General features: G+C 36.6%; 1 protein-coding gene across 1 annotated transcript in view; it reads left to right on the top strand.

The window, feature by feature from the left end:
* The window catches only part of LOC140158739 (methyl-CpG-binding domain protein 2-like), a 36898-nt gene extending 23581 nt beyond the window's left edge, over positions 1-13317 (top strand). Inside the window, exon 6 of the mRNA XM_072181943.1 lies at positions 12909-13317. Coding sequence (XP_072038044.1) covers positions 12909-12940 — 32 coding nt within the window. The 3' untranslated portion in view covers positions 12941-13317. The remainder of the gene's footprint in view (positions 1-12908) is intronic.
* Positions 13318-26744: the final 13427 nt, after the last annotated feature.

The following is a 26744-nucleotide window of genomic DNA, read 5'->3' on the forward strand; positions in this document are numbered from 1 at the left end:
TGTTAAAGAAAGTAGACAAAGTATACAACTTGAAAATTGTGATGTCACAAGGCATTTCTTGAAATACAATAGGCCTATATTGATATTAATAAGGAGTCTGCACGTCCAGGGACTCCTTATTTTTTTATTTTGGCCATTTTGGACTCCTTAAATCTCTAGTTGAAAGTGACCAAAGGGTCTGATAAAAACTGTATGGACTCCTTAATAAGGCTTAATTTTACCTTGCACAGAGGCGTAAATCAGCATAAGAATCGTCGATTAAAAATTAAAAAATAAAAAGATCAGTTAATCTTCCGAATCGCCACAGGCCAACGACACTAAAAATTTCACTGGGATATTTAACCAGTTCCAAAGTTTAGAATTTCAGACAAACGGACTCCTTAAATTCTCATTGGACCCCTTAAATATTGGTTTTGCAGGTACCAAAGGGTCCAGAAAAATTAAATTGGTCCCTTTATTTTTTGTGCTCGCTTTTACCCCTGCCGAAATGTTATAAGGCCCGCCAGTTATGGGCTGATCAAACCATAGCCCAAGTAGATATAGTGGAAGGGCAGAATGACAGCTGCATAGGGGTATCAATGTACACTTACAGAGCAATTTTATGTACAAAATTATATGAGATAATATGATTAAATTGGTGTATAATTGTCGACCATTCAGTGGTACAGTAAGACAAAATATGTTGTTCAGACAATCTCAGCTAAAGCCTTTAATTCAGAAGGCACCAATTGGCTAGCTGGCTGCTTTGGAATGTGTTCAAACGCATTGTCAACATCTGTCATTTGCCTTTATCAATTGCAGTATCAAAATTGATGTAAAATAAAGTATTAAAGCAAAGACCTTGTCTTTAAATTTCATTGGAATATTGTGTGATAATGTTGTGAGAAAGAATTAGGTTGTTAGGCCCTGCTTCCTACAGTAGACCTTAAAAATATTTAGTCACTCAAAACATTAGTATGAAAATATCGGCAACAAACACATTTAGTTGCCTAGATGTGGGCTAAGCCTGACTCACTGAACCAAATGTATTTTTAAAACTGGGACATTATTTTTGCTCTAATAATAATGAAAATAAATCTTAATCAGCTCATAGAATTAGAAAGTTTCCATTGACTTTGATAACATCATTGGTAACAAGTAGGATTTAAATATGCTCACCTACAAGGACACAGTTCTTTACACACAATAAGCTTGTATAGTCATATAATGAACTTTGACGTGTCTTTGGTACAAAAACTCATACACCACCACTTGAGGTCAGTCAAATTTTGAGCAATGTCGAATGTTGGCTTTATCATTGAAAATGCGACCAGTATGGATTAGCGATTCTACTATGGGGCATTATATCTGTGCAGATATCTGGAAACGGACTCTATAATGTGCTAGTACAGGTGCACAAAGCATAATAATTGTATATTACAAATGCCTCTTTTGTTGTTGGGCTCAAAGAATGTGTTTGTTGTTATTTTCAAAAGTACCGTACACTTAGTTATTTATAAGCCACCCTTTAATAGTTTCTGTAGAGTTTATCCATGTCTGGGGGTAAATCAACATTAGTGATGTAATGAAGCAAAATGGGTCAGGTGACTGTGTTGATAAAATTTCTGTGTACACTAGTAATATTATGGTCAAAAGTAAAGTATGTCTTCATTAGGGTGCATCAGATGCCCCTCATGTCAATGGATTCATCTGTCCCTAGTCTTAAAATGTTCCTATTGTCACAAAACTAACATGTGCCAAGTTTGAATTAATTCGGAGGTCGTCCTGAGGGGCCACCGAGAGCCTAAAGTTACAATGTGTGTTCCTATGTAGTAAAGTTTGTTGACCCCTGCACAATTCCAATTAGAAGCCGATCGAACAATTTAAAGTAGCTGCCATATCAAAACCGTTTGGATTTAGAAGCTCAAATCTTGGGAGCTAAGCGTACTGATAATCATCTTTGAATCTGTGATGAAAATCCATCTCCAAAGAAATGACTGTGTGTGTTTTATTGTCAAAAGCGCCCCCACAGTCCATATTCTTGGAAAAATCTATAATTTCTGTCTTAACCAAGTGCTATAATACTTTATTTCACACTGAAAGTTGTTAATATGTATTATATATTGATCTAAAGTTCAGAAAATCTGCTTTGTAAAAGTGTAATGACAACCAGGACATCAACATTTGTAAAATTTGAGGTAAAAATTACCACAAAATGCCTATTTCACTGAAATTTTGTATCGAGGGCGCTTGTGCCAATTCCACACATGCTCATTTTGTTGGTGATTAATTTTATCACCGATTCAAGATGATTATCAGTGCTATAAGCGCAAAAGATTTGAGCTTCTAAGTCCTAACGGTTTTGATATGGCAGCTACTTTAAATTGTTCGATCGGCTTCTAATTGGAATTGTACAGGGGTCAACGAACTTTACTACATAGGAACACACATTGTAACTTTAGGCTCTCGGTGGCCCCCAGGACGACCTCCAATTAATTCAAACTTGGCACATGTTAGTTTTGTGACAATAGGAACATTTTAAGACTAGGGACAGATGAATCCATTGACATGAGGGGCATCTGATGCACCCTAGTCTTCATTGTCATTGAAATTACATAACATTGCCCCTCCCCTCCCTTCCACCCTCAAACATACCGGGTGAAGTGCACAACCTTAGTTGAAAAAGTATTTTCTCTTTAATTCTCAACATACAGTCTACAATGGTATGTAGTCATGGTAGTGGGGACAATGAAAATAATGGTCTTGATCAGCGATGGAAGAGTGACTTTCCCCACCTTCCCAGTAAAAATAAATTGGAAGTCTGATGTACTTCCCATCCCTGCATTTGGCATCTCTTGTCAGTCTCATTTATGAGGTTTGGTGTACTTTTCACAAAGGTTATGGCTATTCAAATTCATGTAGTGATTTTCTTTCCTGATAGGAAATGGCAACATTAGAGAGCTGTCAGTGGTGATTAGTTGACGGTACCATAACAAGTCTTAATTGGGTAGCATACACATTAAAATGACAAGGATGATACAGTGTGTTGCAAAATGAATACATACATAGAGGTTTCATATTTCTGAAAAATATTGAAATTGAAATAAAAGGTAACATAAAAGCCTGATTACAATGTTTTTAATAAACTTGTTTTCATGCCTGGAGGACAAGGTATAAATTAGGTTTGAGAAGTTTGTGCTCTTTGCTGTAGCAATTCCTACAAAATTCGTAATTGTGAATGCAGTCTGACATACGAGGGGTAATAACACTGTTTTATTTGTGTGCTGTATGATGCAATATAGTTATAGGTCTACATGTATGTCCTAAGTGCTAAATGCTTCAGAGCATGAAATTAAGATGTCAAAGCATATGTACATCCAATAAATATCACATGGTCATTTGAAGGAGGTTGTAATGTGAACAAGCTGAAAGTGCATCTTTTATTTTAGGAGATGACAATGTTTTGTTCATATCAGGGATGTGAGGTTGTCTCATACATCTCTGATCATGTCAGTAATGTTGTGAATTCCAGTCCTTGTGTGTTAATTTTTTCAGGCGAGCTGTCAACAGCTCCACTTGAGGGTAATAAGGAAAGCTGTTCAAACTGCTCCCCTGAAATTTTAAGGAGAGTGGTCAAGGTGTTAAGGAGAGTGGTGGGCAAGTTAGGAGAGTTGTTCTACATAAAATAAGGACACCTAGAATGCCAAAAGTGTCATTTGAATTGGGTAAAATCTATCAATAGATTACAAGTATGTTTTACTGATATTTAGTCATAATTTGTGAATAAACTACTGCGAAACTATTGGGTGAAGTCATAAAAAAACAGTTTCCCTGATTGCATTTAAGGGGAGTGATTTATAGCTCACACCAAAAGCATTTTAGGAGAGTAGCTCTCCTCAAAACAAAAGGCCTGAATTGATGGTCAGAGAATAATGGTGCAACAAATTTCTGACAGTGGCTAATATAATATTTCTCTGGTTATGTTTTTGTTTTGTTAGGAATGCTTTAGCATGGCTTAATCCATCCTTTTATTATGTAGTTCATGGGCATGACCTTTTAGCTGAGACAGTTTGTCAATCAGTTGTGAGATTGGTTGGGAGGATCTGTATAGGTGTGTCATTCAGGATTATTAATTGTGGTGAATTATTAAAAGTACCACCCAATTTGAGAAACCATACATATAATGAGCTGTACAAGGGACAGGAAATCCATATACTTTAACAATAATCATGTTGTAAATGGGCTGTACAGTAAAAGTTAATGTTATCAGGTTAGAATAACCTGCAGACCCACTTCCATAATGTCTTTACCAGGGCAATTTACAAATGTTATAAGCAGGTGAAGTTATCCAACATTATCATGGAATCAAAGGGTCTAAAACAGGACTGTACAAAATGGGCATTTTTTGTTCAATATTTTGTTTTAGTATTTTGAACCAGGGGGGATTGCACCCGGGGATTGCACCCTCCATTTGGTTTAAATATGTAGTTCAGATTGGGATGTGGGGGACTGCCCTCTTACCTGGGACTGGGTCATACTCCGATTATCGAATGTGATTGTTTTTGCCAGCAGTAAACATTTGTAACTGTCTGCTTTGTAGGCAATGTCAATTGTATAGTACACAAACTTGCTAAATACAGGGTTGAAAAGAAATAACTCCCCCCTAAAATTACAAAACATTTCTTTGCATAACTTGACATTTATTTTGTTGATTTGAGAAATTCAAAAAGCTGTGAATAGAGGAATCGTTTTTCAACCCTCCCAAAGTTGTTTCATTTCCAAAAGCAATATTTTTGGTCAAAAATAATCACATTTTCCAAAAATGATGTTTTCAGAAAAAGTTGCACTTTACCACATTTTGTACAAAACGTTCTCGATATTAATGTTATGGTTGATTTAATTCTTGTTTTTTTCCTTCACCATTCTGTCTCTGATCCTTCGGGCACCCTTGCAACCATCATTCAGTGAAAAACAAAGATTTTGGCTTAAAATGAGATTTTCTTTGATGTTTTTAATCGTCAGTTGTTTCAAAATGATAAAATCACTAGGAAGGAGAAATGAGCTCTCCACGCATAAATTTGACCAAAATGGTGAACATTTACCTGTATTGGGTCAGTTGAAGCATCTTGCATTTTGATTTAAAATTATGGTTTTCTTGGATAAAGGTGTAACACTCATGATGTGGCCACAAGAGATTGGCTGCATGCAGTTAATTGGCTGGATGCTGACTTCCATCCTCCAATCTTTGTTGGCCATTTCTTCTTTGTTATGTACGCCTTTATTCAAGAGATCCGTTATATAGATCTTTGCAACCGCTTTCTGTCTACCATTTGCAAGTAAATTTTTCATCTCTTCTAGCCAACGAAAGAAATAAGCATCACACTACAAACTTTATTTCTACTGCTATAGTGATTTGACCATTTTTGAAGCACCGACTGAAAACCCCATTCATGTCAAAATTCATGTCGATGAATCATTGTTTTACACTGAAAGATGATTGCATGGGTGACTGAGTAATCGGATACACAAAATTTAAGAAAATTAACTAACAATTAAATCAATCAAAACATTGATCACGTTGACATCGAGAACATTTTTGTACATTACACGTGTATGTATAGGATGTTGAAAAGTGCAACTTTTTCTGAAAGCATCATTTTTGGAAATTGTGATAATTTTTAACCAACAAAAATGATTTTCCAAAAAAAAGGAAGTTGGGAGGGTAGCAAAATGATTCATCTATTTACAGGTTTTTAAATTTTTCAAATCAACTAAATGTATGTCAAGTTATGCTAAGAAATGTTTTGTAATTTTAGGGGGGGAGTTATTTCTTTTGAACCCTTTATATTCTATCGCATTGTGCATGTTGATTTACTAATGTCCATTGCGTGTTATGACCTAAGTACAGCAAATATTTCTTTGCATCTCTTAGTATGAATCAGGCTTTACAATGGCCAAAGAAAATTAATTCTACTGCAGTCCATTGATTCATGCCCGGTGGTATCCAGTGGACACCATACTGGAGTGTGTGGGTCTGAGCCAGTGGCGGCGCCAGGAATTTTTTTTCGGGGGCATTGGGGCAAAGTGAATTTCGGTGGGGCGCAAAAAGTGGAAATTTTCGTACTTTTGGGTTTTTTAGGGGCAAGAGTTCTGACTGGGGGCCATTTGCTCCCCATGCCCCGTGGCGCCGCCACTGGTCTGAACTACATTCAAGTTTTGATTGCTGCTTGACTTCCTTCTCACAATATCAGGAGCAAAAGTAATTGATCCTTCCTATCATATATATATCACTTTAAATTTGGAACCTTAAAAATTCATTTGCGGTAATGGTTGCTGTGCTATGGTGGCATAGTTGATACACATCTATGATCAATACTTTATTTTTAAGCACCTGGGTGAAATAAGTAGGTTGTACATAACAAGTATTGCATTGCAATCCATTCATAAAACAATTGCACTTGATGTGACCTTGGCATTACAGGTACTATTAATTGAAAGGGATATCCTGCATCATTATGATCTTTAACGAAGACTTGGCCCTATCAAAGATGATTTCATTTATTGGAAGTATGTATGCTACAGGGATTAAAACATTTAAGTCTGTGTCGTAGTCTGCTTCCTGAAATAGAGACTGGGGGCAAAGTACTTTGAAGTGGCTATAATTACTGTACAGTAAGTTTTTTGGCTGCAAAAATATATGGAGCTATACTAGCATGTGTAGTGCGCCTTCATATTTGTTGCATTGTTTCAAATGCATCTTGTATCAATTTGGCTAGTGGCGCTTTCATAGAGATTGATTACTTCAGTCAAAGAGGGAAATGGACAAACTGGGTGTTATAGTATACTAGTACATTAAAGTGGAGTGGGGAAAATATGACTTTAATAGTTTTATTTGATACAGGTTAAAGATAGAAATGGAAGATTCTTGAAGATTGCTTCATACAATTTTAGAATGAAACGGTCTAACATTGAAAAAATATATTATTTCCAAGTCACCACTTTAAATTTACTACAAATTTCTTAAGGAACTAACAAACTATTGCAATATCATCTTAGCAGGTTGGGATCCTGAACCCAACCATCTTTCCCCAACGATGCTAATTAGCATCGTTAGCGCCCAAGTTACTATGGTCAAACTATAGTTAGTACAGACAACCAACCGTGTGACCCGCACAAAGCGTCATCTGATCATGCATTTCAGCATGCAAACAAGCTCTTGGTAACCATTATCTGACTATAAATTATTATAGTATAATACCGTACTGACGCGAGTATAGTCCCACCCCGTTTTTGGGTGAACATTTTTCAAAATTGGGGGTTGGGACTAACTTAAAAAAATAAAAATAAATTTCAGAAATTAAAAAAGGTTGGGGATGGGACTTTACTCGAAGGTGGGACTATTCTCGCATCAGTACGGTACATTGCTGTGTGACTGCATGTTGTTTAGTTAACTATAGTCGGACATGGTAAAGAAAACGATGGTCGGATGATGCAATTATGTACGTCTGACCAGGGTCATTAAAAAAAAGCAATGAACCAGGCTCTTGAGAGAGGTTAACTAAAACACATACTTGTTGAGATGATAAACAAAAAGAAAACATCCATTTCTAGGATGGGGAATTGAGCTTGCTTCCTTGTGACTTGTGACATTGAAATGAAGTAGATTTGAATAGTGAGTGCATAAGCTTTAATATAAACTTGCAAAGTATCTTGTTGTGCTAGCAAAAAGCTTGGTAGCGTGTTTATGAGAGTAAGGAATTCCCCCGGATGAGAGGCCCTGGACTGTCTGGCTTCAGATCTCCATCAGGAACTTAGAAGGTACATTTTCGTACATAAGGCCACCGTGAGGAAACAATTAAAGTTAGTTTGACTTCAGTATTGAAAACCATGCCAACTTTGTGTTGCAAAGTACTAATATGGCACGTATGTAGATAGATGATAGCCCATGATTTAGCAGGATGATTCCTATGATTAGTCATAAGAAGACCATCCATATTGACAAGAGCATCTGATCCTTCGTTGCAGTTTCTTAATCGGGAAATCTCCTAAGCCAACTGCCATGTTTGTGTATAGTGATTCAATCAAAGGGCTTATTACACGTAATGTGGTTGTATACCATTACTTGCAAAAGCCTAAAGATTTTCCCCACATGCAAACAGTATACTACTGAAGTATTTTCATGTTTTTAAAACAAGATTGTCAATTTATTTCTTCAATCTGTTCATTCACTCCTATCTCACTTCATCAGGGATATAAGTTTTCAGGCTTTTGCCTGAATTCAGGCTTTTTTGTAGTCCAGATTTACTCGGTTTCTTTTATTTTCAGCCTGTTGTTTTAGGGCCATTCTGGTCATTTTCACACTGTTTTTCAGGCTTTTTATCAAAAGTGGACTTTCCTCCTTGCTCATACTTTCTCATGTGATTCTCTACTGAATCAAAACAAACAAGTCGTGGCTTTATGACCATAATTTGTTTTCGTAAAACTAAATATCATTTATGGTCAGAGCTGTTCCATTTTTGTTTTGTGACATGTCACCAAAAATTAGTAATTTATGATCTCGCACTCCACGCCAGTTCTAGAGATTAACATGTATTGCGAATGTGCTCTTTCGAACCCACACACGTTGGTAAATAGATTGAAAAGTAGAAGATGGTTACTTGCAACAGCTCGTGTAAATTGTATTTGGCATGGATTTTCGGCCGAGATTTTCACTTATAATTGGTCGTGTATGATTATTCTTTAATCGGCAGTTGAGAAAAATCTCATTTCTCGTTGCCAATAATCTTGTCAATAATTTGTCACAACACTATTTTGCAGTGTGCTGAATGTAATGAGCATGTACACGATTTCTGCATTTTGTATGTATGACTGGGTTTCTTAAGAGCGCATATACGACAGTGTTGTGCACAGTAAATCATGCTCAGGGCACATCACAGAAAATGCTCTGAGATTGATTTTGCACTTGTTGCATCCCAATGTTAAGTGAAACTCAGAAACTATGTCTCAGAAGATACAGGCTACCACTCTGCTACATGCCCCTGCCCAGGTTTATCAGGCCACTCTTGGTGAAACCATGAATTATTTCAAATAGTGTATAAGGAAAATAAAAAATTACTTCTGAGGCTATAGTATAGTATAATAACACTACTGAAAATCATCTTCACTCTGAATATTGCACTCTGAAAGAAAATGCAACTCCACCAACTTTGTAACTCTTGAAACATGCAAGTGTCATAACCTTAAATAGGATACACGTTTCACACCAGGAAACCATAGTCCAATATCATATCCCCTACTTCCACAACAACATTGGCTTACCCCCAGTCCCAAGATAACCGCTTTTATTTTTAGGCTTCACTATTTCTGACGTTAGCCTACATCCTGGATACTCTAACATTGACACGTCCTAATGTAAACAAGGATGTTTTGAATTTACAGAGCCAAGCAACCGTTACAAACCAATAGTATGCTCGATAAAGAAAGTTTTGATGCCGTGGTGAATTACTGGGGAAGGGTGAGTGAACAGTGTGGTTAATTTTATGGAATGGTTGGATTTGTAGATTGGCAATTGGATGACCGAGCTAACCTTTAAGTCCCTTATTACTTGTATTCTTTGTGGTTATAAAGGGGTTGTTATTAGTATAGAAGAGAGTATTTTGTTTGCTTAAATAGTGTGAGGGGGAAACCACAAGTTATGCAGGCAAATCATGTGAACAATTTGAAGCAGAGTAAACTTAGAATATTCACTGGAATTGTGTATTAATATCAAATCAATTTGTAAATTAATCTGTTCAGCCCAATTGATTTGGTCATCCATAATTTCCGTCCTTGGGTGCATTTTCTAATCCTATCCTCCCCAACTGTATCATGTTGTGCTTGGTGACTTTGAGTTGAACTTCATTGTGGTCACAGTCTCAAAGGCTAAGCCTTGTTCCTGAGTTGATCACTTATTTCATTTGCATGGGGACATTTACCCCCGTTTGCCCAGAATGAATTTTTTGGGGATAAGCATTTTCTAAACATGCACATAGGCGCTACCTTATTGTGGAATGCTATGTTTCAACAGTAAAATTTTTTTTTTTTAAAGTTTGAAAGTTTGAGGTTTTCCCAGTAAAACATGTCGTAAATGCTTTGTTTTAAACAGGTAGGCATATGCATGTGGAATTATTTCTATTTTGTAATATCATACGGCCCCAATTTACTGCAAAATACTGCAAGTGAAACTTGTAATTGCCACTAAGCTACCAAGATATTACAATCCAGATTTTGCGGTCATTCAAAAAAGGAAAAAATGCAAATCGGCTACTTATTTAACATTTGGCACAACGCTGCTTGTAAAATCTTGTTTACTTTTATTTTTGAGGAAATAGCTGAGAGAGCAAGTAGATTACATCCAGATTCATTCATCTTATAAACACTTCCTTCCATCAACAACCTTACACCACATACTTACTGTCAAACTTGTGAAATATAAAGGAAACTTAGGCCTTCAATAAATATGTTGCAAAATGAAGGCTGGATGTTCTCCATGGTGATGTGTCCCAGTGATGTGTAAGCCAGGCTTAATTATTGTGAATAGGCACACATTATTTTCATTTTGAGGATCAAGGGATTTGTTGTTCGGACTTAAAATAATTTGAGCTGCAAGTATATAGGCCTACATCCCTTCTTTGTCGTCATCTCCACATCCTTTTTTTAGCGGATTACGTGTGTCACGTTTAGATGGCTAATTGGGAAATGTCATTTATAGGGTAGCTGAAAATTTCTGGTCAAATCATGGAAAGTTGGATTCTGCAGTCTAATACGTGCAGTTCATGAGGTATTCAGTTTTGTGTGGGTGTCTGGAAGATGATATTTACTGATTAGGGATTTTCTTCCCAATTAAGGCTTTAAATAGTGAATGCTGTTTTATTTTTGTCATAATGTATTGAATGTTTATTCCATAAAACTTTAATAACACCAAAATGTTGTTCACTTGCTCTTGGGAAAGGCACTAAATCAAGCATGTCTCCCTCCACTCTGATGGCAGTATAATATTACTGTACTTTCTTCAGATGAACCCGTGGTTCACCTTATGTGACACAATGGGGTGTATCCAATTGAAACCCATACACCCCCTATGGAAGACATGACCTTAATCTCCCACACAGGGTGCGCAGATTTCAAATAGAGTCACTCATTCAGTTAACCGCATTTAAAATTCACACTCTGTTTGGAAGATTTTGATCATGTCTTCCATGGGGGTGTATGGATTTTAACTGGTATATATCCCAATTATAGTCCTTTCTGGCATGGTTCTGTCATCATTCAGTGACTGATCCATCCCTTGAAGTTGTTGCAAACTATGCAGATCACATGTATTTTTAATTAGCCCATCTTCCCTAATTAATGACCCATGTTGACTTTTAACATTTTATTTTGTACTTGTAGTGCACCTTTAGGGAATTAGTTAAAATTGTAAATAAAATCACAGGAAAATAATCAGATACATTGAGTTCCAATGGATGCGACAATTTTTTGTGATTCGTGTCATCCTGAAGTACAATATTGATTTCGTTCAACCAAGAGCATTAATTTGGCAGTACAGAATACTAAAAAATTAGCCTTTATAAAGAATGATACTTCCTCAATCGTGGATTCATGTTGTCTTATTTATGTCCAGAAATGCTGTTTTAACTTTTTTAGCAACATCCTCGCTCCTATAATACTAGTTTTACTCTAGAGGCTTTGACATTACTATAGGCCTATATACCAGTCATTCTAAAAAAGGTAATTGTAAAAAAAGATACAGTGGAAACTCATTATAACAAAGTTGTCAGGGACAGAGAAATTAGTTCTTTAGGCCTATATCCAAATTTTGTTATATCAGGGTTATAAAACAATAAATAACAAAAGAATTTTGTATCTTGCTTCTGGAAAAATACTTCTTTATAACATTTTTAACAGGATTTTTCTTGTATCAGATATCGTTATAATGAGGTTTTACTGTATTATATTTATTTATAACTTTCTGCAAAATTCCATTCAAAACCCAATATTGACAAACAATAAATTGAAGGGATGCATTGCATATAACTCTAAAATCAACAAAGAGAACAGATAAAAACATAAGAAGGTACAAAAACATGCTAAACTGACAAAAGAAGCAAAAAAGAAAATAGGCCTACATGTACGCTTATTGAGAAATTATATTACAATTTTTGATTTGAAATGTAGGGGCGGACATGCAGTGGGTAATATGGTAAAGAAACCTTGGTGTGCTGTTACAGACAGGCCTTATTAGATTGGTAGAAAACCAGACATGTCCATATTCCACCATGTGCTGTATGTTGATAATCATGTCTATATTAATAATCCTGTGACATTTTGAAGCTTTCAAATTGCTTCCAAGAAATGGTTTTGCTCTTTCCTAATCAGGTACAATGTATTAGCTGTCTAACCTTGGAAGTTGGGAGTTGTCACTTTTGCCACTGCCTTCCATCACAAAATGCACAATTTGTAGATGACAATTTAGGCTGCAAATTAGCATATATTATGACTTGAAATCATTTTTACTGTCCCGCAATTTATGTACGGGATTACTACAAACCATTTCTTTGGTTAGGAACTGATTAATATTTACACCAGGGGGAAGGAGGGGTTTACAACTACTAAAAAAAATCCTGTTTTCCCCTTACACTATAATTAATAAATTTGTATTCCTGTCCCCAGTTTCTTTTTCTTTGTAAAACAAGATACAAAATGTTGCATCTGCATTAAAGGTTCATCTTAAATTTTGACATTCAAATATAATGGTATGTATGTGTACAAAACGTTTAGAGCCTAATGAGTCTGCACTATAGAGAGATAGTTTTGCATTACTGCAAACGAATGTTGTGTTATAATTTGTACTAACTGGTCTCTTCTCTCTTTTATTTCTTTTCATGCAGCTGAAATGGAATCTGACACTTCATCGGAATGATCTTTGGCCGGATAATGTACAACAAAATTAACCCCACCCTAGTGACATCATCCCTTTGGGTAAAGAAGACAAGCATATTCTTGTGACTGTATCCTGACAATGAAACAAGTACCATAACAAAATATGTATGGATGACAGAGATGCCACCTGGTGTTGTCAACAAGTCCTGAACGTACATTAAATGTCTAAACTTCTTGCTGAAAGTACACTTTTATATTTTTTTAGCAAAATTTCCTGAAATTATACAATTTCCTGACGAGTGGCATCTCTGATAACCAAAAAGATGTGTAAATTTGTTACATGCATTTCTTTTGATGGTAGTGAATCACCTAAATATAAATGTGGAAGTACTTGAAACTAGTCTTGTTCAAGACGCTCTCTTAGGGATGCACCATTAGATATTATCGGGGGTGCTAGGGAGTTTTTTTTAGAAAAAAAGTTTTGCCTCACTGATGAGTAAAAAAAATTTTGCTTCACTGATCAGTAAAAAAAAAAATTTTGCCTCATTGATGAGCAAAAAAAAAATTTCCCTACCCAGCTCTGTATAAAGGTATACATTAAAATTGAAAAAATACAACTTCGCCGCCGAAGGCGGCCAAAAAAAATATTTTCCTTCCAAAGGCGACCAAAAAAAAAAATTTCTGCCTGACCCAAACTCCCTAGCCCCCCCGATAATATCTAATGGTGCGTCCCTTATAATGCTGATCTCCCTGGCTGTTGGTGCATACTGCATTGGCTCCCGGGTATTGGCTATACACTATACACTATATGCACTGTTTTCATTGGTCAAAACGACCTACGGTGATCACACACAGCAACAATTATTTACATCGTAATCTCAGTATGTGATACATATTTAGGTAGCGGCATCTCATTATTTTCTATATTTGGTATTCTGTATCCCCGATAAAGCAATTCGGAATGGGGGAAATTTACAAGGTAAAGTATTAGATAAGGAATACAGGTTAATCAAGGTCATATCTTTAGCGATTTTTGAACACGCTAATCCTTTACCATCATCTGACATGCACAACCAATAAATTCTGCATACACACCATAGTAACTGGTTAGCAAATGTTCTCAGTACAGATCCAAATAAGTAAAATTAGGTACTCACTAGAAATATTTCGATTCCGATATTCGATTCTAGTGAGTACCTAATTTTACTTATTTGGATCTGTACTGAGAACATTTGCTAACCAGTGATTTATGAACGATCCTGATGAATTTGTTCAGAACACCATAGTAAGATTGTTTTGTGGGCTTCAGGCAGATACGTGCTCGAATCAAGCCTACACATGCTAGTGCTCTCAAACATGGATGTGTTTTTACTTATAACATACTGATCTCACTGCATGGAGGAAAGTTTAATTTAAGTTAATTTATAAGAGCATGGCACAGGATCAGAATTAGTCTTCTGCTTGTCCTTATCATTTTTGAAGCTTTTATATTTGTGAGGTTCAACGTGTAGTTGGAACAATTGTGTAAGTTATTTTTGGTATGGTAAGTTTGTGGCATTAAATTATGTTCTGTATGCAAAATTGGAAAGCTATCTGTCTAGATAATATGTACATGAAGATGTTTTTATGTTATAATATCAGAACCTGTACTTAAGTTTCTTTGTCTAGCATCTAACATCCATTCTCTTGTTGTTTAAAGGCCCATCCAGTCATCCGAAAGTGTAGAAAAAATAATTGAGTATAAATTGCTTAAAAGTGAAAGTCATTAACATGGAAAAACAATGGCATGTTCGTTGGGAATTAAATATGATAAACATAATTTTTCACCAGGTTTGCTGTTGTAAATCATAAATAATAAAGGAGACAAGTAGAAAAAGTGATCCTGCCTTTTTTTTTACTTGTTTTTTTTTTTTACTTGTCGCTCCTTTATTATTTGCGATCATGAACCTGGTGAAAAATTAGCTTTAAAGTTATTAAAATTGTCATTAGGTATTTTTGCAATGAAAAATTTGGCAAAATACAAGGAAAACCGCAGTGTTGACAAAAGTTGAAGCCTCATTCAAATACATGTAGGTAATTTATCAACTTCAGTAGAGATATTACAATTTCATGTAAAATTATCAGTTTTGTCTTTAATACACCGCTTATGGCTTAACCACTAGGGGCCAGTTTCTCAAAGCATGGCTAGTGGTCAGACTTCTTAAGCCATCTGGCTTAAGCTCAATTAGTCTTATATACCAGTGCTTACAATTTCACATCATACATCACCTAGAAAGATAAATCAATAAAATGGATCCGCATTGGTAGGGCTAGCCTACTGGCTTACGAAGCCTGACCACTAGCTAAGCTTCAAGAAATCGGACCTAGCAGGCTATGTTAGCACATCTTTGCTACTAACAAAGGTGCAAAAAATTGAATTTGGATGATTTTTACGATTTTTCAAATCGCTGACTAGGCCTTTTAAGTATGACACACAGATTTGATTGAGTCTTCGATTACTTTCACATAGTTGCTTATTTTATTATGTAATATATGGTCAGTGGTAGATTAGAATGCTTTGCAATCAAACAAGGGAAGAGGCATACGCATGGTATACTAGAACATAGGAACACTCAAACATGCGCCACAGTCAGTCGACTCAAGTACAAGTACCGACGCGGACGCACACATTGTGCAGACTTTTAAGGCACGCATACCTGCAGCAGAGGCGCAGCACTGCGCACTGTTTATGTGCTGTATATGTGCGTGTTGTCACTTTGTACTTCCTATGTTCCAGTGTATGATGTGTAAGCCTCATCCATTGATTGTATGATATATTAGGCTGGCGGGTAAGCATCATTAAAATTGATTTCGTAGGCTGGTGTCTTGTATGTTGTTTGTACTGTTTACCGTGACCGCTCATCCATAAGGACCAGACTTGAGACCTGTATATCAGTGACAATCAGTGTAGCTCAGTGGTTTGAGCATCAGACTTACTATCCAAAGGTCTGGGGTTCAAGTCCCTGCACAGACAGGTATGTCCAGAGTTTTTTCTCAAGCTTATCTGTCTATGCATGTTCTGTTTTCATTGTTAGTGTAAATTCATGTAACCTCCAACAAGTTGATAATGACAAATTTGGTATCATCAGAATGAATAATTATGAAGCTATGCATTTGGACATAAGCAAAATAAGATGTGTATCATAAGAAAAGAAACAAAACTTGCAAATGATTTGTACAGTTTAGCATATATCGGAAAAGGCTCATTTGTTGTTGGCAAAATCCTGCTGGTGATTTCACAATGTAATCTAAACCAAGCTTTTCAGTATGAACATTTGTACACATCAATTAGTCATATGGGTGGAAGGGATTAATATAGCTTTTGTGGCAGATTACCAACAGAAATGGCTCAAGACAGCTGCTAACTTACTCTACAAACAAATCCATCTTGGACTGACTGTATTTGTTAGTGTGAAGTTCAAGTATAGGGTAAACTCGCTGTAAACTTTCCATGTTTAGGACAATAACTTGAAAGGAAGAATAGAGATGTTCTATATTTTATGGCCCTATGTTACAAAATCAGTGGAATATACTTATAAAGTCATTTTGGGTGCCACAATTGGGGGATCAAATCATGTAATATCCTCAGTTGCAAACTGTGTGATTAATCCTTGTGTAAATGTATTTAATTGTATCGATTTAAAAGGAAATATAACAGATAATCCAAAGGCAATGCAGGGCATAGGACTGACTTGTGGGAACATTTTGGGATATAAAGACATTCTTTGTTTTAACTCAAGTTTGGCAGTGATGAAAGTGCATATTTCGCTGGTTGCACTATGGAGTCATTTGCGCCAACAGAATCCCTTGAAAGCAATATTGATTTGAATAAAACTGAATTGAATTGAATAAGGGAAGTTTGTCAGCACATCACTACCCAACTTGAGGTAAAAGGAAGTGTAGGTATGGTGAGTTTGGAACTAGGTTTATATTAGAAATATATTGATTGTGCTTTGTGTATAAATATTTTAAGCCATCGATCTGGTACTAGACCTAAAATTTAAAAAAAATGCATAAACTCCCACTGTTTCTTTAAATTACTGGTGGTCCAAATAAAATGCTTTTTATTAAAAGAAAATGAAGTTGTCTTTGCCATTATTTTGGTAACCTTTAATGATACTGATACAGAATAAAATTAAGCTGTGTGCAATCCATTTAGATATTCAGCGCAAGAAGGCCACATCTGTACAATATAGAATGCAGAAATTGTCAATTGCATCTATTTCTATACTTTGATCAGCTCATCGGCGGGAATTGTTAGGCTTTTACCACTACGCCGAAAAGTAGACCCACGTTAAGAGTGATATAGGTGGTACAATTGTGAAGATTATCATTTGAGTTATAATCTGATCTACTGGACTTACGTTTTATGAGTGGCAATATTTCACATCCTATCTCTTCACTTACCAAGGGAGGTGGGCTACGGCACAACTTGGTAGGGGCCTATTGTTCAGCGATAAAGAAGATCTCTCTTGGCTCTTCTTCGACGACCTGTGATGCAACATCCTCTTCACAGGTCAACAAACTTTTGCAACTGATGATGCATCCGAGATATATTGCCACTCGTAAAATATAAGTCCAGTAGATCAGATTATAACTCAAATTTCATAGTGATATAGTTGGCCTGTCTGGGCTACATTTTACGTGTTAAGAAAGTAGACAAAAGTATAGGACTTTAATTAGTAATTTGTGATGCTTCTGGCGAGATGTCACAAGTGAATTCTCAAAATAAAATATATTGATCCGCCGATTACGAGCTGATCAAACTATAACAAGCCATTTGTGATCAATTTGGATATTGGGCAAATCAATTTTCAAGGTGCAACTAAAACAAACATGCCACTGCAAGTAGTCTGTTCATGGTCCCTTCTATTACCAAGACATATCACAGTCTACATTATTTTTGGCTCTTAGCGTAGCTAGGTGAGCCTTACTCATTGCACTCAGTGAGGACTAAATTTTTGCTACATATTTTGGCCACTTGTGTTCTTGCTTTTTATGCTAAGGTTTCTTTTGTTTATGATATTTGGCTTTGAATTTACGTTCCAAGGTTTGCTTAGTTATTTAGCAATCGATTGCACTCCTTTAGAAGTGAATTTGGGGTGGGGAAAGTACTTATTTTGAAGTGAGAAAAGTCAAAAGTCGTCTTGAGAAACAAGTCATTTCTATCGTTTTGCTTGGTTCCCTGTATGCGCTAGAGATTATTTTGGTCTGAGTAATTTATGTTGTGAGATCATGGCGGGAATTGACGGATTGCACTATTTTTCTTTGGGAAAGTGACCTTTTATCATGAATTTTTGCGGTGATCTCACATGGATAGAAACGTGATTGGATGATTCCTTTGTCCAGATTGTTTATTGAGTTCTCGGGAGTTTTGTTACCATGGGACAACACTTCAAATATTTAGAAACCAGCGGCGTAGTAATTTAGTTAAATTAACGCTAAATAACCAGGGTTGCCAAAAAAATTCAGCCCGAATCGCAGGTCAAATAATCGAAAAGTCGCCCAATTTTTTTCTTTACCCTTTGTATTCTATGGGGCAGGAAATTGTCCCGGGGAAAATCTTCAAAAGTCGCCTAATTGGGTTACCAAATCGCGGGTTTAACAACCCTGAAAACAACGTCTCGACAGCGAAGGTCACATGGCTATTCATTATCATTGTTTGTCTGGCACGCTTTCTACAGTGTGGGTTGGGAATTCTGAAAATCTGTAAATAGGTGGGAAATAAATTTTGCGGAATAAAGGATGGGTTTCTACAAAGCGTGGGAGCAATATATAAAGCGTGTGTGTAATTGAAAAAAATATAATAAAGTACTTTGATGATCTGTTGAAAAACATTCATATTTTCTTTATAAATCTGGAAAGAAAATGTCAAAAATTAATTTGCTGATGTTTTCAATTCGTACGACGTCACCCGTAGTAGAATCGACGCGCCGTGAGTTTTATGAATGAATATAATTTTCAGTCTCTACACCAGCCGCTTTAGCCCGCTCGCTCACACTAGAAGTGGAGCGATCTGAACCACAGCGGCTGTGTAGAGAGTAGAGATCAGAATCTCAGCCCTTTGCCAAATGCCCATGTGTTTATGATAAACAATCTAAAGTCGGATCTTTTCGAAAGATGATTGCAGTTGCAGTGATGCAGTTTTGCCAATATTATGTCGCAAATGTTTCAGATGAATAAGAAAATCATGAGTGTTTGATAGATGGGGATAAATTCTGCATCAATTCGGATTCTGAAATGGATTGATGGCGCAGATAATGATAAAAATGGACCCGGAAGTGACTGTATGAAACTGCGGTAGCGCCGATGTTCAGTCTTCCGAATTTGATAAAGTAATGCTGTAAACAATCTAAGTCGTATCTTTTCGAAAGATGATTGCAGTGATGCAGTTTTGCCAATATTATGTCGCAAATGTTTCAGATGAATAAGAAAATCATGAGTGTTTGATAGATGAGGATAAATTCTGCATCAATTCGGATTCTGAAATGGATTGATGGCGCAGATAGTGGATATAATGGACCCGGAAGTGACTGTATGAAACGGCGGTCGCGCCGATGTTCAGTCTTCCGAATTTGATAAAGTAATGCTGTATAAAGCTTTGGTCACAAACACTGCATAAGTGTGGGGGTTCAATTTTTGATCAAAAGGGTGTCTGTCTAAAAAGTGTGGGGGAAATATAAATGGTGGGGGTTTGACCCCCTGACAAACGTTCGAAATTTGTAGTTGCTACAACTGATCATCATACTATTTTATTCACTAGAATATGTTTGTCTGTGTCTGCCTCTTTTCTCAGAGACTAGTGTAGTAGTAGCTCGTTCAAGTAGTGATTCTGTTGTCCCACTGGCCTACTAAACGTAGATTGCATGGCGATCGGAGTGTTAATATCGTCAGAGCACCACTGACTAGCATAGTAGGGGAAGCATGTTCCTCAAACTTGGTGGGTGGATGCATTTTTAGTACAACAAGTCACACATACATTATTTTCTCAATTCGAATTTTATCCTTTCTGGGTATGACTGATTTTGTTACCGTAAAATTTGTGTCAATTCCGATATCACATATTAGTACCGTACACTATAAATGCACCACATTTTGTAGGCTCCAATTGCTGATTACATAAATGAGAACAACTGGTAACCAGCGGCACTGTGCAGTACCGGCCTGTTATTCAATTGCATATATTGTGTGTGGGTTACGTGTATTTTATGTGTAAAATGCCTACTGATGCGGTGATCCACCCAAAATCCCTGTACTAGGTGCATCTTGACCCCAGCATAAGTTTGTATTGGTTAGTGGGTCAAGGTCACCTGAGGTCATCTGAGGTCAAATTTGCAAAAACTGTTGTAGGGGCATGAAACTTGGTGGGTACAGTCAACATTTGGAGTCAAATTTTAGGAAGGTCATTTTGTCAGGGTCATCTGAGGTCAAATTACTAAATATCGTATGAGCATGAAACTTGGTGGGTACAGTCAACATTTAAAGTCAAATTTTGGGAAGGTACTAAAAAGTGTCGTATGGGCATGAAACTTGGTGGGTACAGTCAACCTTTGGAGTCAAATTTTGGGAAGGTCATTTTGAGGTCATCTGGGGTCACCTAGAGGTCATCTGAGGTCAAATTACTAAAAACTGTTGTATGGGCATGAAACTTGGTGGGTGCAGTCAACATTTGGAGTCAAATTTTGGGAAGGTCATTTTGAGGTCATCCGGGGTCACCTAGAGGTCGTCTGAGGTCAAATTACTAAAAACTGTTGTATGGGCAGGAAACTTGGTGGGTACAGTCAACATTGGGAGTCAAATTTTGGGAAGGTCATTTTGGGGTCATCAGGGGTCATCTGAGGTCAAATTACTTAAAACTGTCGTATGGACATGAAACTTGGTGGGTACAGTCAACATTTGGAGCCAAATTTTGTGGGGTCGCATGTTCCTTGAACTTGGTGGGTGCATCTTGACCCCAGGGAGACCAAGTTTGTATTGGTTAGTGGGTCAAGGTCACCTGATGTCATCCAGGGTCATCTGAGGTCAAATTAGCAAAAACTGTCATATGGGCATGAAACTTGGTGGGTACAGTCAACATCTGGGTCAAATTTTTGGAAGGTCATTTCAGGGTCAACCGTGTCACCCAGGGGTCATCTGAGGTAAAATTGCTAAAAATGTTGTATGGGCATTGGTGGGTACGGCCAACATTTGGAGCCTAATTTTGTGGGGTCGCACAGAACAAGTTTGTATTGGTTAGTGGGTCACGGTCACCAGAGGTCATCCAGGGTCATCTGAAGTCAAATTAGCAAAACTGTCGTATGGGCATGAAACTTGGTGGGTACAGTCAACATTTAGAACCAAATTTTTGGAAGGTCATTTTGGGGTCATCCAGGGGTCATCTGAGGTCAAATTACTAAAAACTGTCATATGTGCATGAAACTTGGTGGGTACAGTCAACATTTGGAGCCAAATTTTTGGAAAGGCATTTTGGGCTAATCCGGGGTCACCCAGGGGTCATCTGAGGTCAAATAAATTCAAACTGTTGTAATGGCATGAAACAAGGTCGGAACAGTCAACATTTGGAGCCAAATTTTTGTTGGAAAGGCATTCTGGAGTTATCCAGGGGGTCATCCGAGGTCAAATTCAAACTGCCGTATGGGCATGAAACTTGGTGGGTACAGTCAACATTTAGAACCAAATTTTTGGAAGGTCATTTTGGGGTCATCCAGGGGTCATCTGAGGTCAAATTACTAAAAACTGTCATATGTGCATGAAACTTGGTGGGTACAGTCAACATTTGGAGCCAAATTTTGGAAAGGCATTTTGGGCTAATCCGGGGTCACCCAGGGGTCATCTGAGGTCAAATAAATTCAAACTGTTGTATGGGCATGAAACAAGGTCGGAACAGTCAACATTTGGAGCCAAATTTTTGTTGGAAAGGCATTCTGGAGTTATCCAGGGTCACCCAGGGGGTCATCCGAGGTCAAATTCAAACTGCCGTATCGGCATGAAACTTGGTGGGTACAGTCAACATTTGGAGCCAAATTTTCGGTAGGTCATTTTGGGGTCATCCAATGTCACTCATGGGTCATTTGAGGTCAAGTTACTAAAAGCTGTCGTATGTGCCTGAAACTTGGTTGGTACAGTCAACATTTGAAGCCAAATTTTGGAAGGTCATTTCGGGTCATCTGAGATCACCATTTAGAGCCAAATTTTGGGAGGTCATTTCGGGTCGTCTGAGGTCAATTTAGATGAATTCTAATAGTTGTCAAGGCTTCCTATAGTTGTTGAAAGCTTCAAACACTAAAAAAGGGATTTTAAAATTTTGCAGAACAAATTATTCTTGCTGGTTCAGTAGTAATTTCCACAATAATGAAATTTTTTCAGCTCTTGCATCTCTATTGCGGCAAAAAATAATAATGCGGGAGGAAGATTGACCCCATCGAGTTTAAAGGACCGTATTGAATATTTGTGGGGATTTTTTTCAAACTGAAGGTTTAAAAAATTGACCGACCTACCCAACCTTTCCATAAAACTACCAACCTGTTGCACATTCGACTCCAAGAACAATTGCTTCCCCACAAAAAAGCGTCGCGCCACAGCGCCATTGGTGCTCTTGTTAAAAAAGAGTAGGGTTACCCATGGCAACTCAAATCCATATAGTGGTTTGTTCTTGGGAAGCCCCTGAGATTAGCAATGCTATGACTATTATTGGGTACCCTTCTGTGTAAAATTGAAATTGCTTCATCACATCACATTTGTGAATTTGGTCTCCACTCATTTTCCATTTTACAGGAGAAAGCACTAATGAGGAGCCTGGGAGTGGGATCAAGGATTTATGTTTTCATCACTGCGTCATATCAATGATACCATGGTTAATTAAAACAGGGAAGATGTGTCATTGTTAACAAGAATTGTTAATAGTTTACACCACACACTGGTCATCATGATGATGACATATCTTGTCAAGATGATGATGTAAAAGATGTAATAATTGAAAATAATGCCACATCCTTGATGGTGTGTAATCCAGTCTAGGTCACAGTCTAAATAAAACCAAAGACAGGCTTGGGTAGTTGTGTGATGAAGATGACGGGTTTATGAATAAGGAATGCCCAGAGGGGTCCGCGCCAAACATTTGGAACTAAGAACTGATTTTTGAGCAAAGTAGAGCCTTGATGAACTGAAATTTCAATATTTTTGTGGGGTCTGTGAACTAAAATTGAGCCAAAAAATTATTTTTTTCCAAATTTGAGCTAAAGAGCTAAAATTTTCAAAGTTTGAGGCTCAATGAACTAGAGCATGATGCAAATGTTGGTCTTAAGGAACTGTCGGAGCAGCTTGGAAAAAGGGACACTTGACCACCGCACATACCTGTACCACCTTTACATGTGATTGACCCTCCGGGAAGGAATGCTCCTCTCAAAAGTACTTGTGTACTAGTATGGAACTACACTCAAGTGATCCTTTAAGGCAGGTTGGAGGGGAGTATGACTCAAATATTGAAACAAATAAAGCATGGGTTCTATCATAAATGGATGTAACACTATTTACATCTGAACTCTTCAAATGGAGCCACCACTTACTGCATGATAAAGAGCTGTTAAGTAAGCAATTGACATGTCATAATTCCCATTCTAGCATTGAAAGAATCTCCAAAACATATCATACTTAAAGAGTCTAGACTTGGATTCAAAGATCCAATATTGTAAGTTTTGCTCAAATGGAGATCCCCTTTCGTTGCAGGTACCTAATATTGGTAAATGCTCAATGATGCGATCCGGATGCGATATGATTGGTTGAAAGTTTTCTCTACAGCATTTACCATTTCCTGTAATACAGTGAGTTTTTGTCATATAGCCCCCTCTAGTGGTTCCATCTTGTCATGTTAAAACCTGACCAGCTCCACACCACCTGTGTGCATCCATCTATATCTGCAAATGTGAAAAACACAATTAATGAAATTATATGACAAATCATATTAATACAAAGCAAATTCTTTTTCAGGAAAAAAATATGAGTCTGTGAACAGAACAAAAGGAGGTGGCACAGTTTTATTAAAATTAAGCATTTGTAGCCAATCAGAAACTAGAGTACAAGCAGATGGTTCTCATTGTCAAAGGTTTGATCAAAACCCCTACAAAATATCAACACCAAAAGAGAAATGTAAGTCGCAGGAAAGAAGTGAGACCAGTCTGAATGGGGGTGTACAGCATTTTTGGTCGAAGGTGTGAGGGGGTTAGAGAAATGGGAAATAATCTTACTGCAACCAGGAATGCACATTTATCTATGACCAATAGAAACATGCTGAATGTTGTTTTTGAATGATGAATGTTGTCTTGACAATGAAAAACAGTTTTTTGCTTATTCATTGTAGGGGTTAATTACTACATTTAGTGAATATTCTGTTATAAGTGCAAAAGAATAATGTGTGTGATCTTGTGAGGAATTAATAGTGTAGTTTGGGATTGACAGATCTCATTCTCTGAATGCATTTTAGAAAAGGGGCACTAATTAGTTAATTAGTAGAGGGGTGCTAATTAGGTTGAATACATCATTTTTTTTCCAGAATACCTGTACTATGATTTAGGCCTAAATATTTCCACATGCTATTATTAGTCCTGCATAAAGTTAATACAAATTAGAAGGACAGTGTCAGGGCCACATGGGGGGATTCCCTCAGTCAGAACTCTTGCCCCCTCCCAGTTTCCCCCAGTAAACCCCAAAATTATGGAAAGTTCCACTTTTTGCAGCAATTTTGAGTGAAATATGGTAATTTTGCTCTGAACCCCCCCCCACCCCCCCATTCCTGGCACCGCCACTATTGAATGAATATACTTGTATAGTAGCACACCCCTGCACATTTATAACTAAATCACATAGGTCTCGCAATCGTGATAGCTTCTGAGAAATTATTTTAAGGAAGAGTGCACGGGATGCCAAGGAATTATGGCCTGTATAGTGGTTGGATTTAGTTCAACAGATACGCAACATGAGTAAGCAATTTACTGCACTTTTCATTCAACATTTTCAGATAAGACAGGATAATTCTGTAAAGCAGCCAAGTAATTCATAATGATAAAAGTTAAGACAAGGATGCTTTGGCCAAAAGAAAAATAAATTGTTTGCTTGTCCATAGATCCCTTTCAGAAGTTGGGTCGGTTGGTCGGGAATTTTTTTAATCTTTTTCCCCCAAGTACCAAAAATATAATGTGATGTACTTGTTTGTATATAAACCACTCACTGGCCACATAATGTCCACCAAAATTCAAGGTAAACCCTACTTGATTTGAATTTTGACAGACTTAAAATACTGCATTTTTCAGTTCAAAAATGTTTTACTTGTGTGTGTAGATGCTGATGAAGATGATAATACAAAATATCAGAACTTTCAGGCAGGTACAACTGAACAGGGGAAACATGTAGGAAATGGTATTTTACAACAGACTACTTTATATCTTCAGTTTCTCAGATGAAAAATTGTAAAAAAAAAAAATTATTCAAAAAAAAAAGTTCTGCGGTCCGGACTGCTAAGGTCGGATGAGGACCCCGGGATGAGGACAACTCAGCAGTGTTGGAATTAGTGAAAATTTTTTGCGTAGCAAAAAATGCTATGCAAAATTTTTTTGTGTAGCATTTCCACAATTTTGTGTAGCATTTTTAGAAAGCAAAATCAGGGGTTACCGCTAGGTCAAAAATGCAAAATTGGGGGAGGGGTCCTAAAGAATTCTTGTGGATATTATTTTATTTTTATTTAATTTAATTTAATTTAATTTAATTTAATTTAATTTAATTTAATTTAATTTAATTTAATTTAATTTAAATTTTTTTATTTAATTTAATTTTATTTAATTTAATTTTATTTTTCTTTATTTTATTTTATTTTATTTTTTCTTTATTTTTCTTTTCTTTTTTTTTTTTTCTTTTCTTTTTCTTTTTTTTTTTTTTTTCTTTTCTTTTTTTTTTTTTTTCTTTTTTTTCTTTTTTTTTTTTCCTTTTTTTAATTTTTAACAATTTTTTTCGATCAAATTGCCTGGTATTTATCGCCTGCCCCCGCTGGCCAATGATAATAACATACTGCCCTCTATTGTCAGGCAAAATAAACATGGCCACCGCCGGGATTTCCCGATCTCACGGCCTTGTTTCTTGTTAAAATTTCACTTCACAAAGCAGTATTACTGTGCATTATATTAAATATTGAAGTAAATTAGGCCATAATTTGGCATTTTAGGGGTTCAGTTGCTTCGAAAATGATGTGCATTATAATGCAATTTGAACCTAGAAAATTACAACATCATGACATGCCGATTTTTTGTGTAGCATTTTTAGCGATACAGTATACAAATTGAATAGCAATACTACAGAAATGAGTCGCAAAATGCGATGCGATACATACTAATTCCAACACTGAGGACAAGCAAACAACTTTTTTGTTTTGGCCTTACCCATGACTTTCTGTAATTTGAGGTTTAGAGTTGGATATTAGTTTTCCAACTGACCAATTTAATTACTGTAAAAGTGGAACTTTTGTGCGATTAATTTTCCAATTTTGAACTGTTTCCCTTGTTTTTAAATTTGTGATTCTAAGTTTCCTTACATTTACCTATACCATTCCTTGCCTATAATAGGAGCTAATAGGCTTACACAAAAGGAATACATGTATATTCACAAGTTCTTATTATTTTCTTATTTTCGCGGTAGCAGCATTGGACATGAAAAGCAAAAATAAAGCGGAGCACAAAAATGTCCACTTTTACAGTATATGGTTTTAACCACAGTGGTTTTAACACCCATTTTACCAATTTCATTTACTAAATAAAATATAG

The sequence above is a fragment of the Amphiura filiformis genome, chromosome 8 (genome assembly GCF_039555335.1).
Source record: "Amphiura filiformis chromosome 8, Afil_fr2py, whole genome shotgun sequence".
Taxonomy (NCBI): Eukaryota; Metazoa; Echinodermata; class Ophiuroidea; order Amphilepidida; family Amphiuridae; genus Amphiura; species Amphiura filiformis.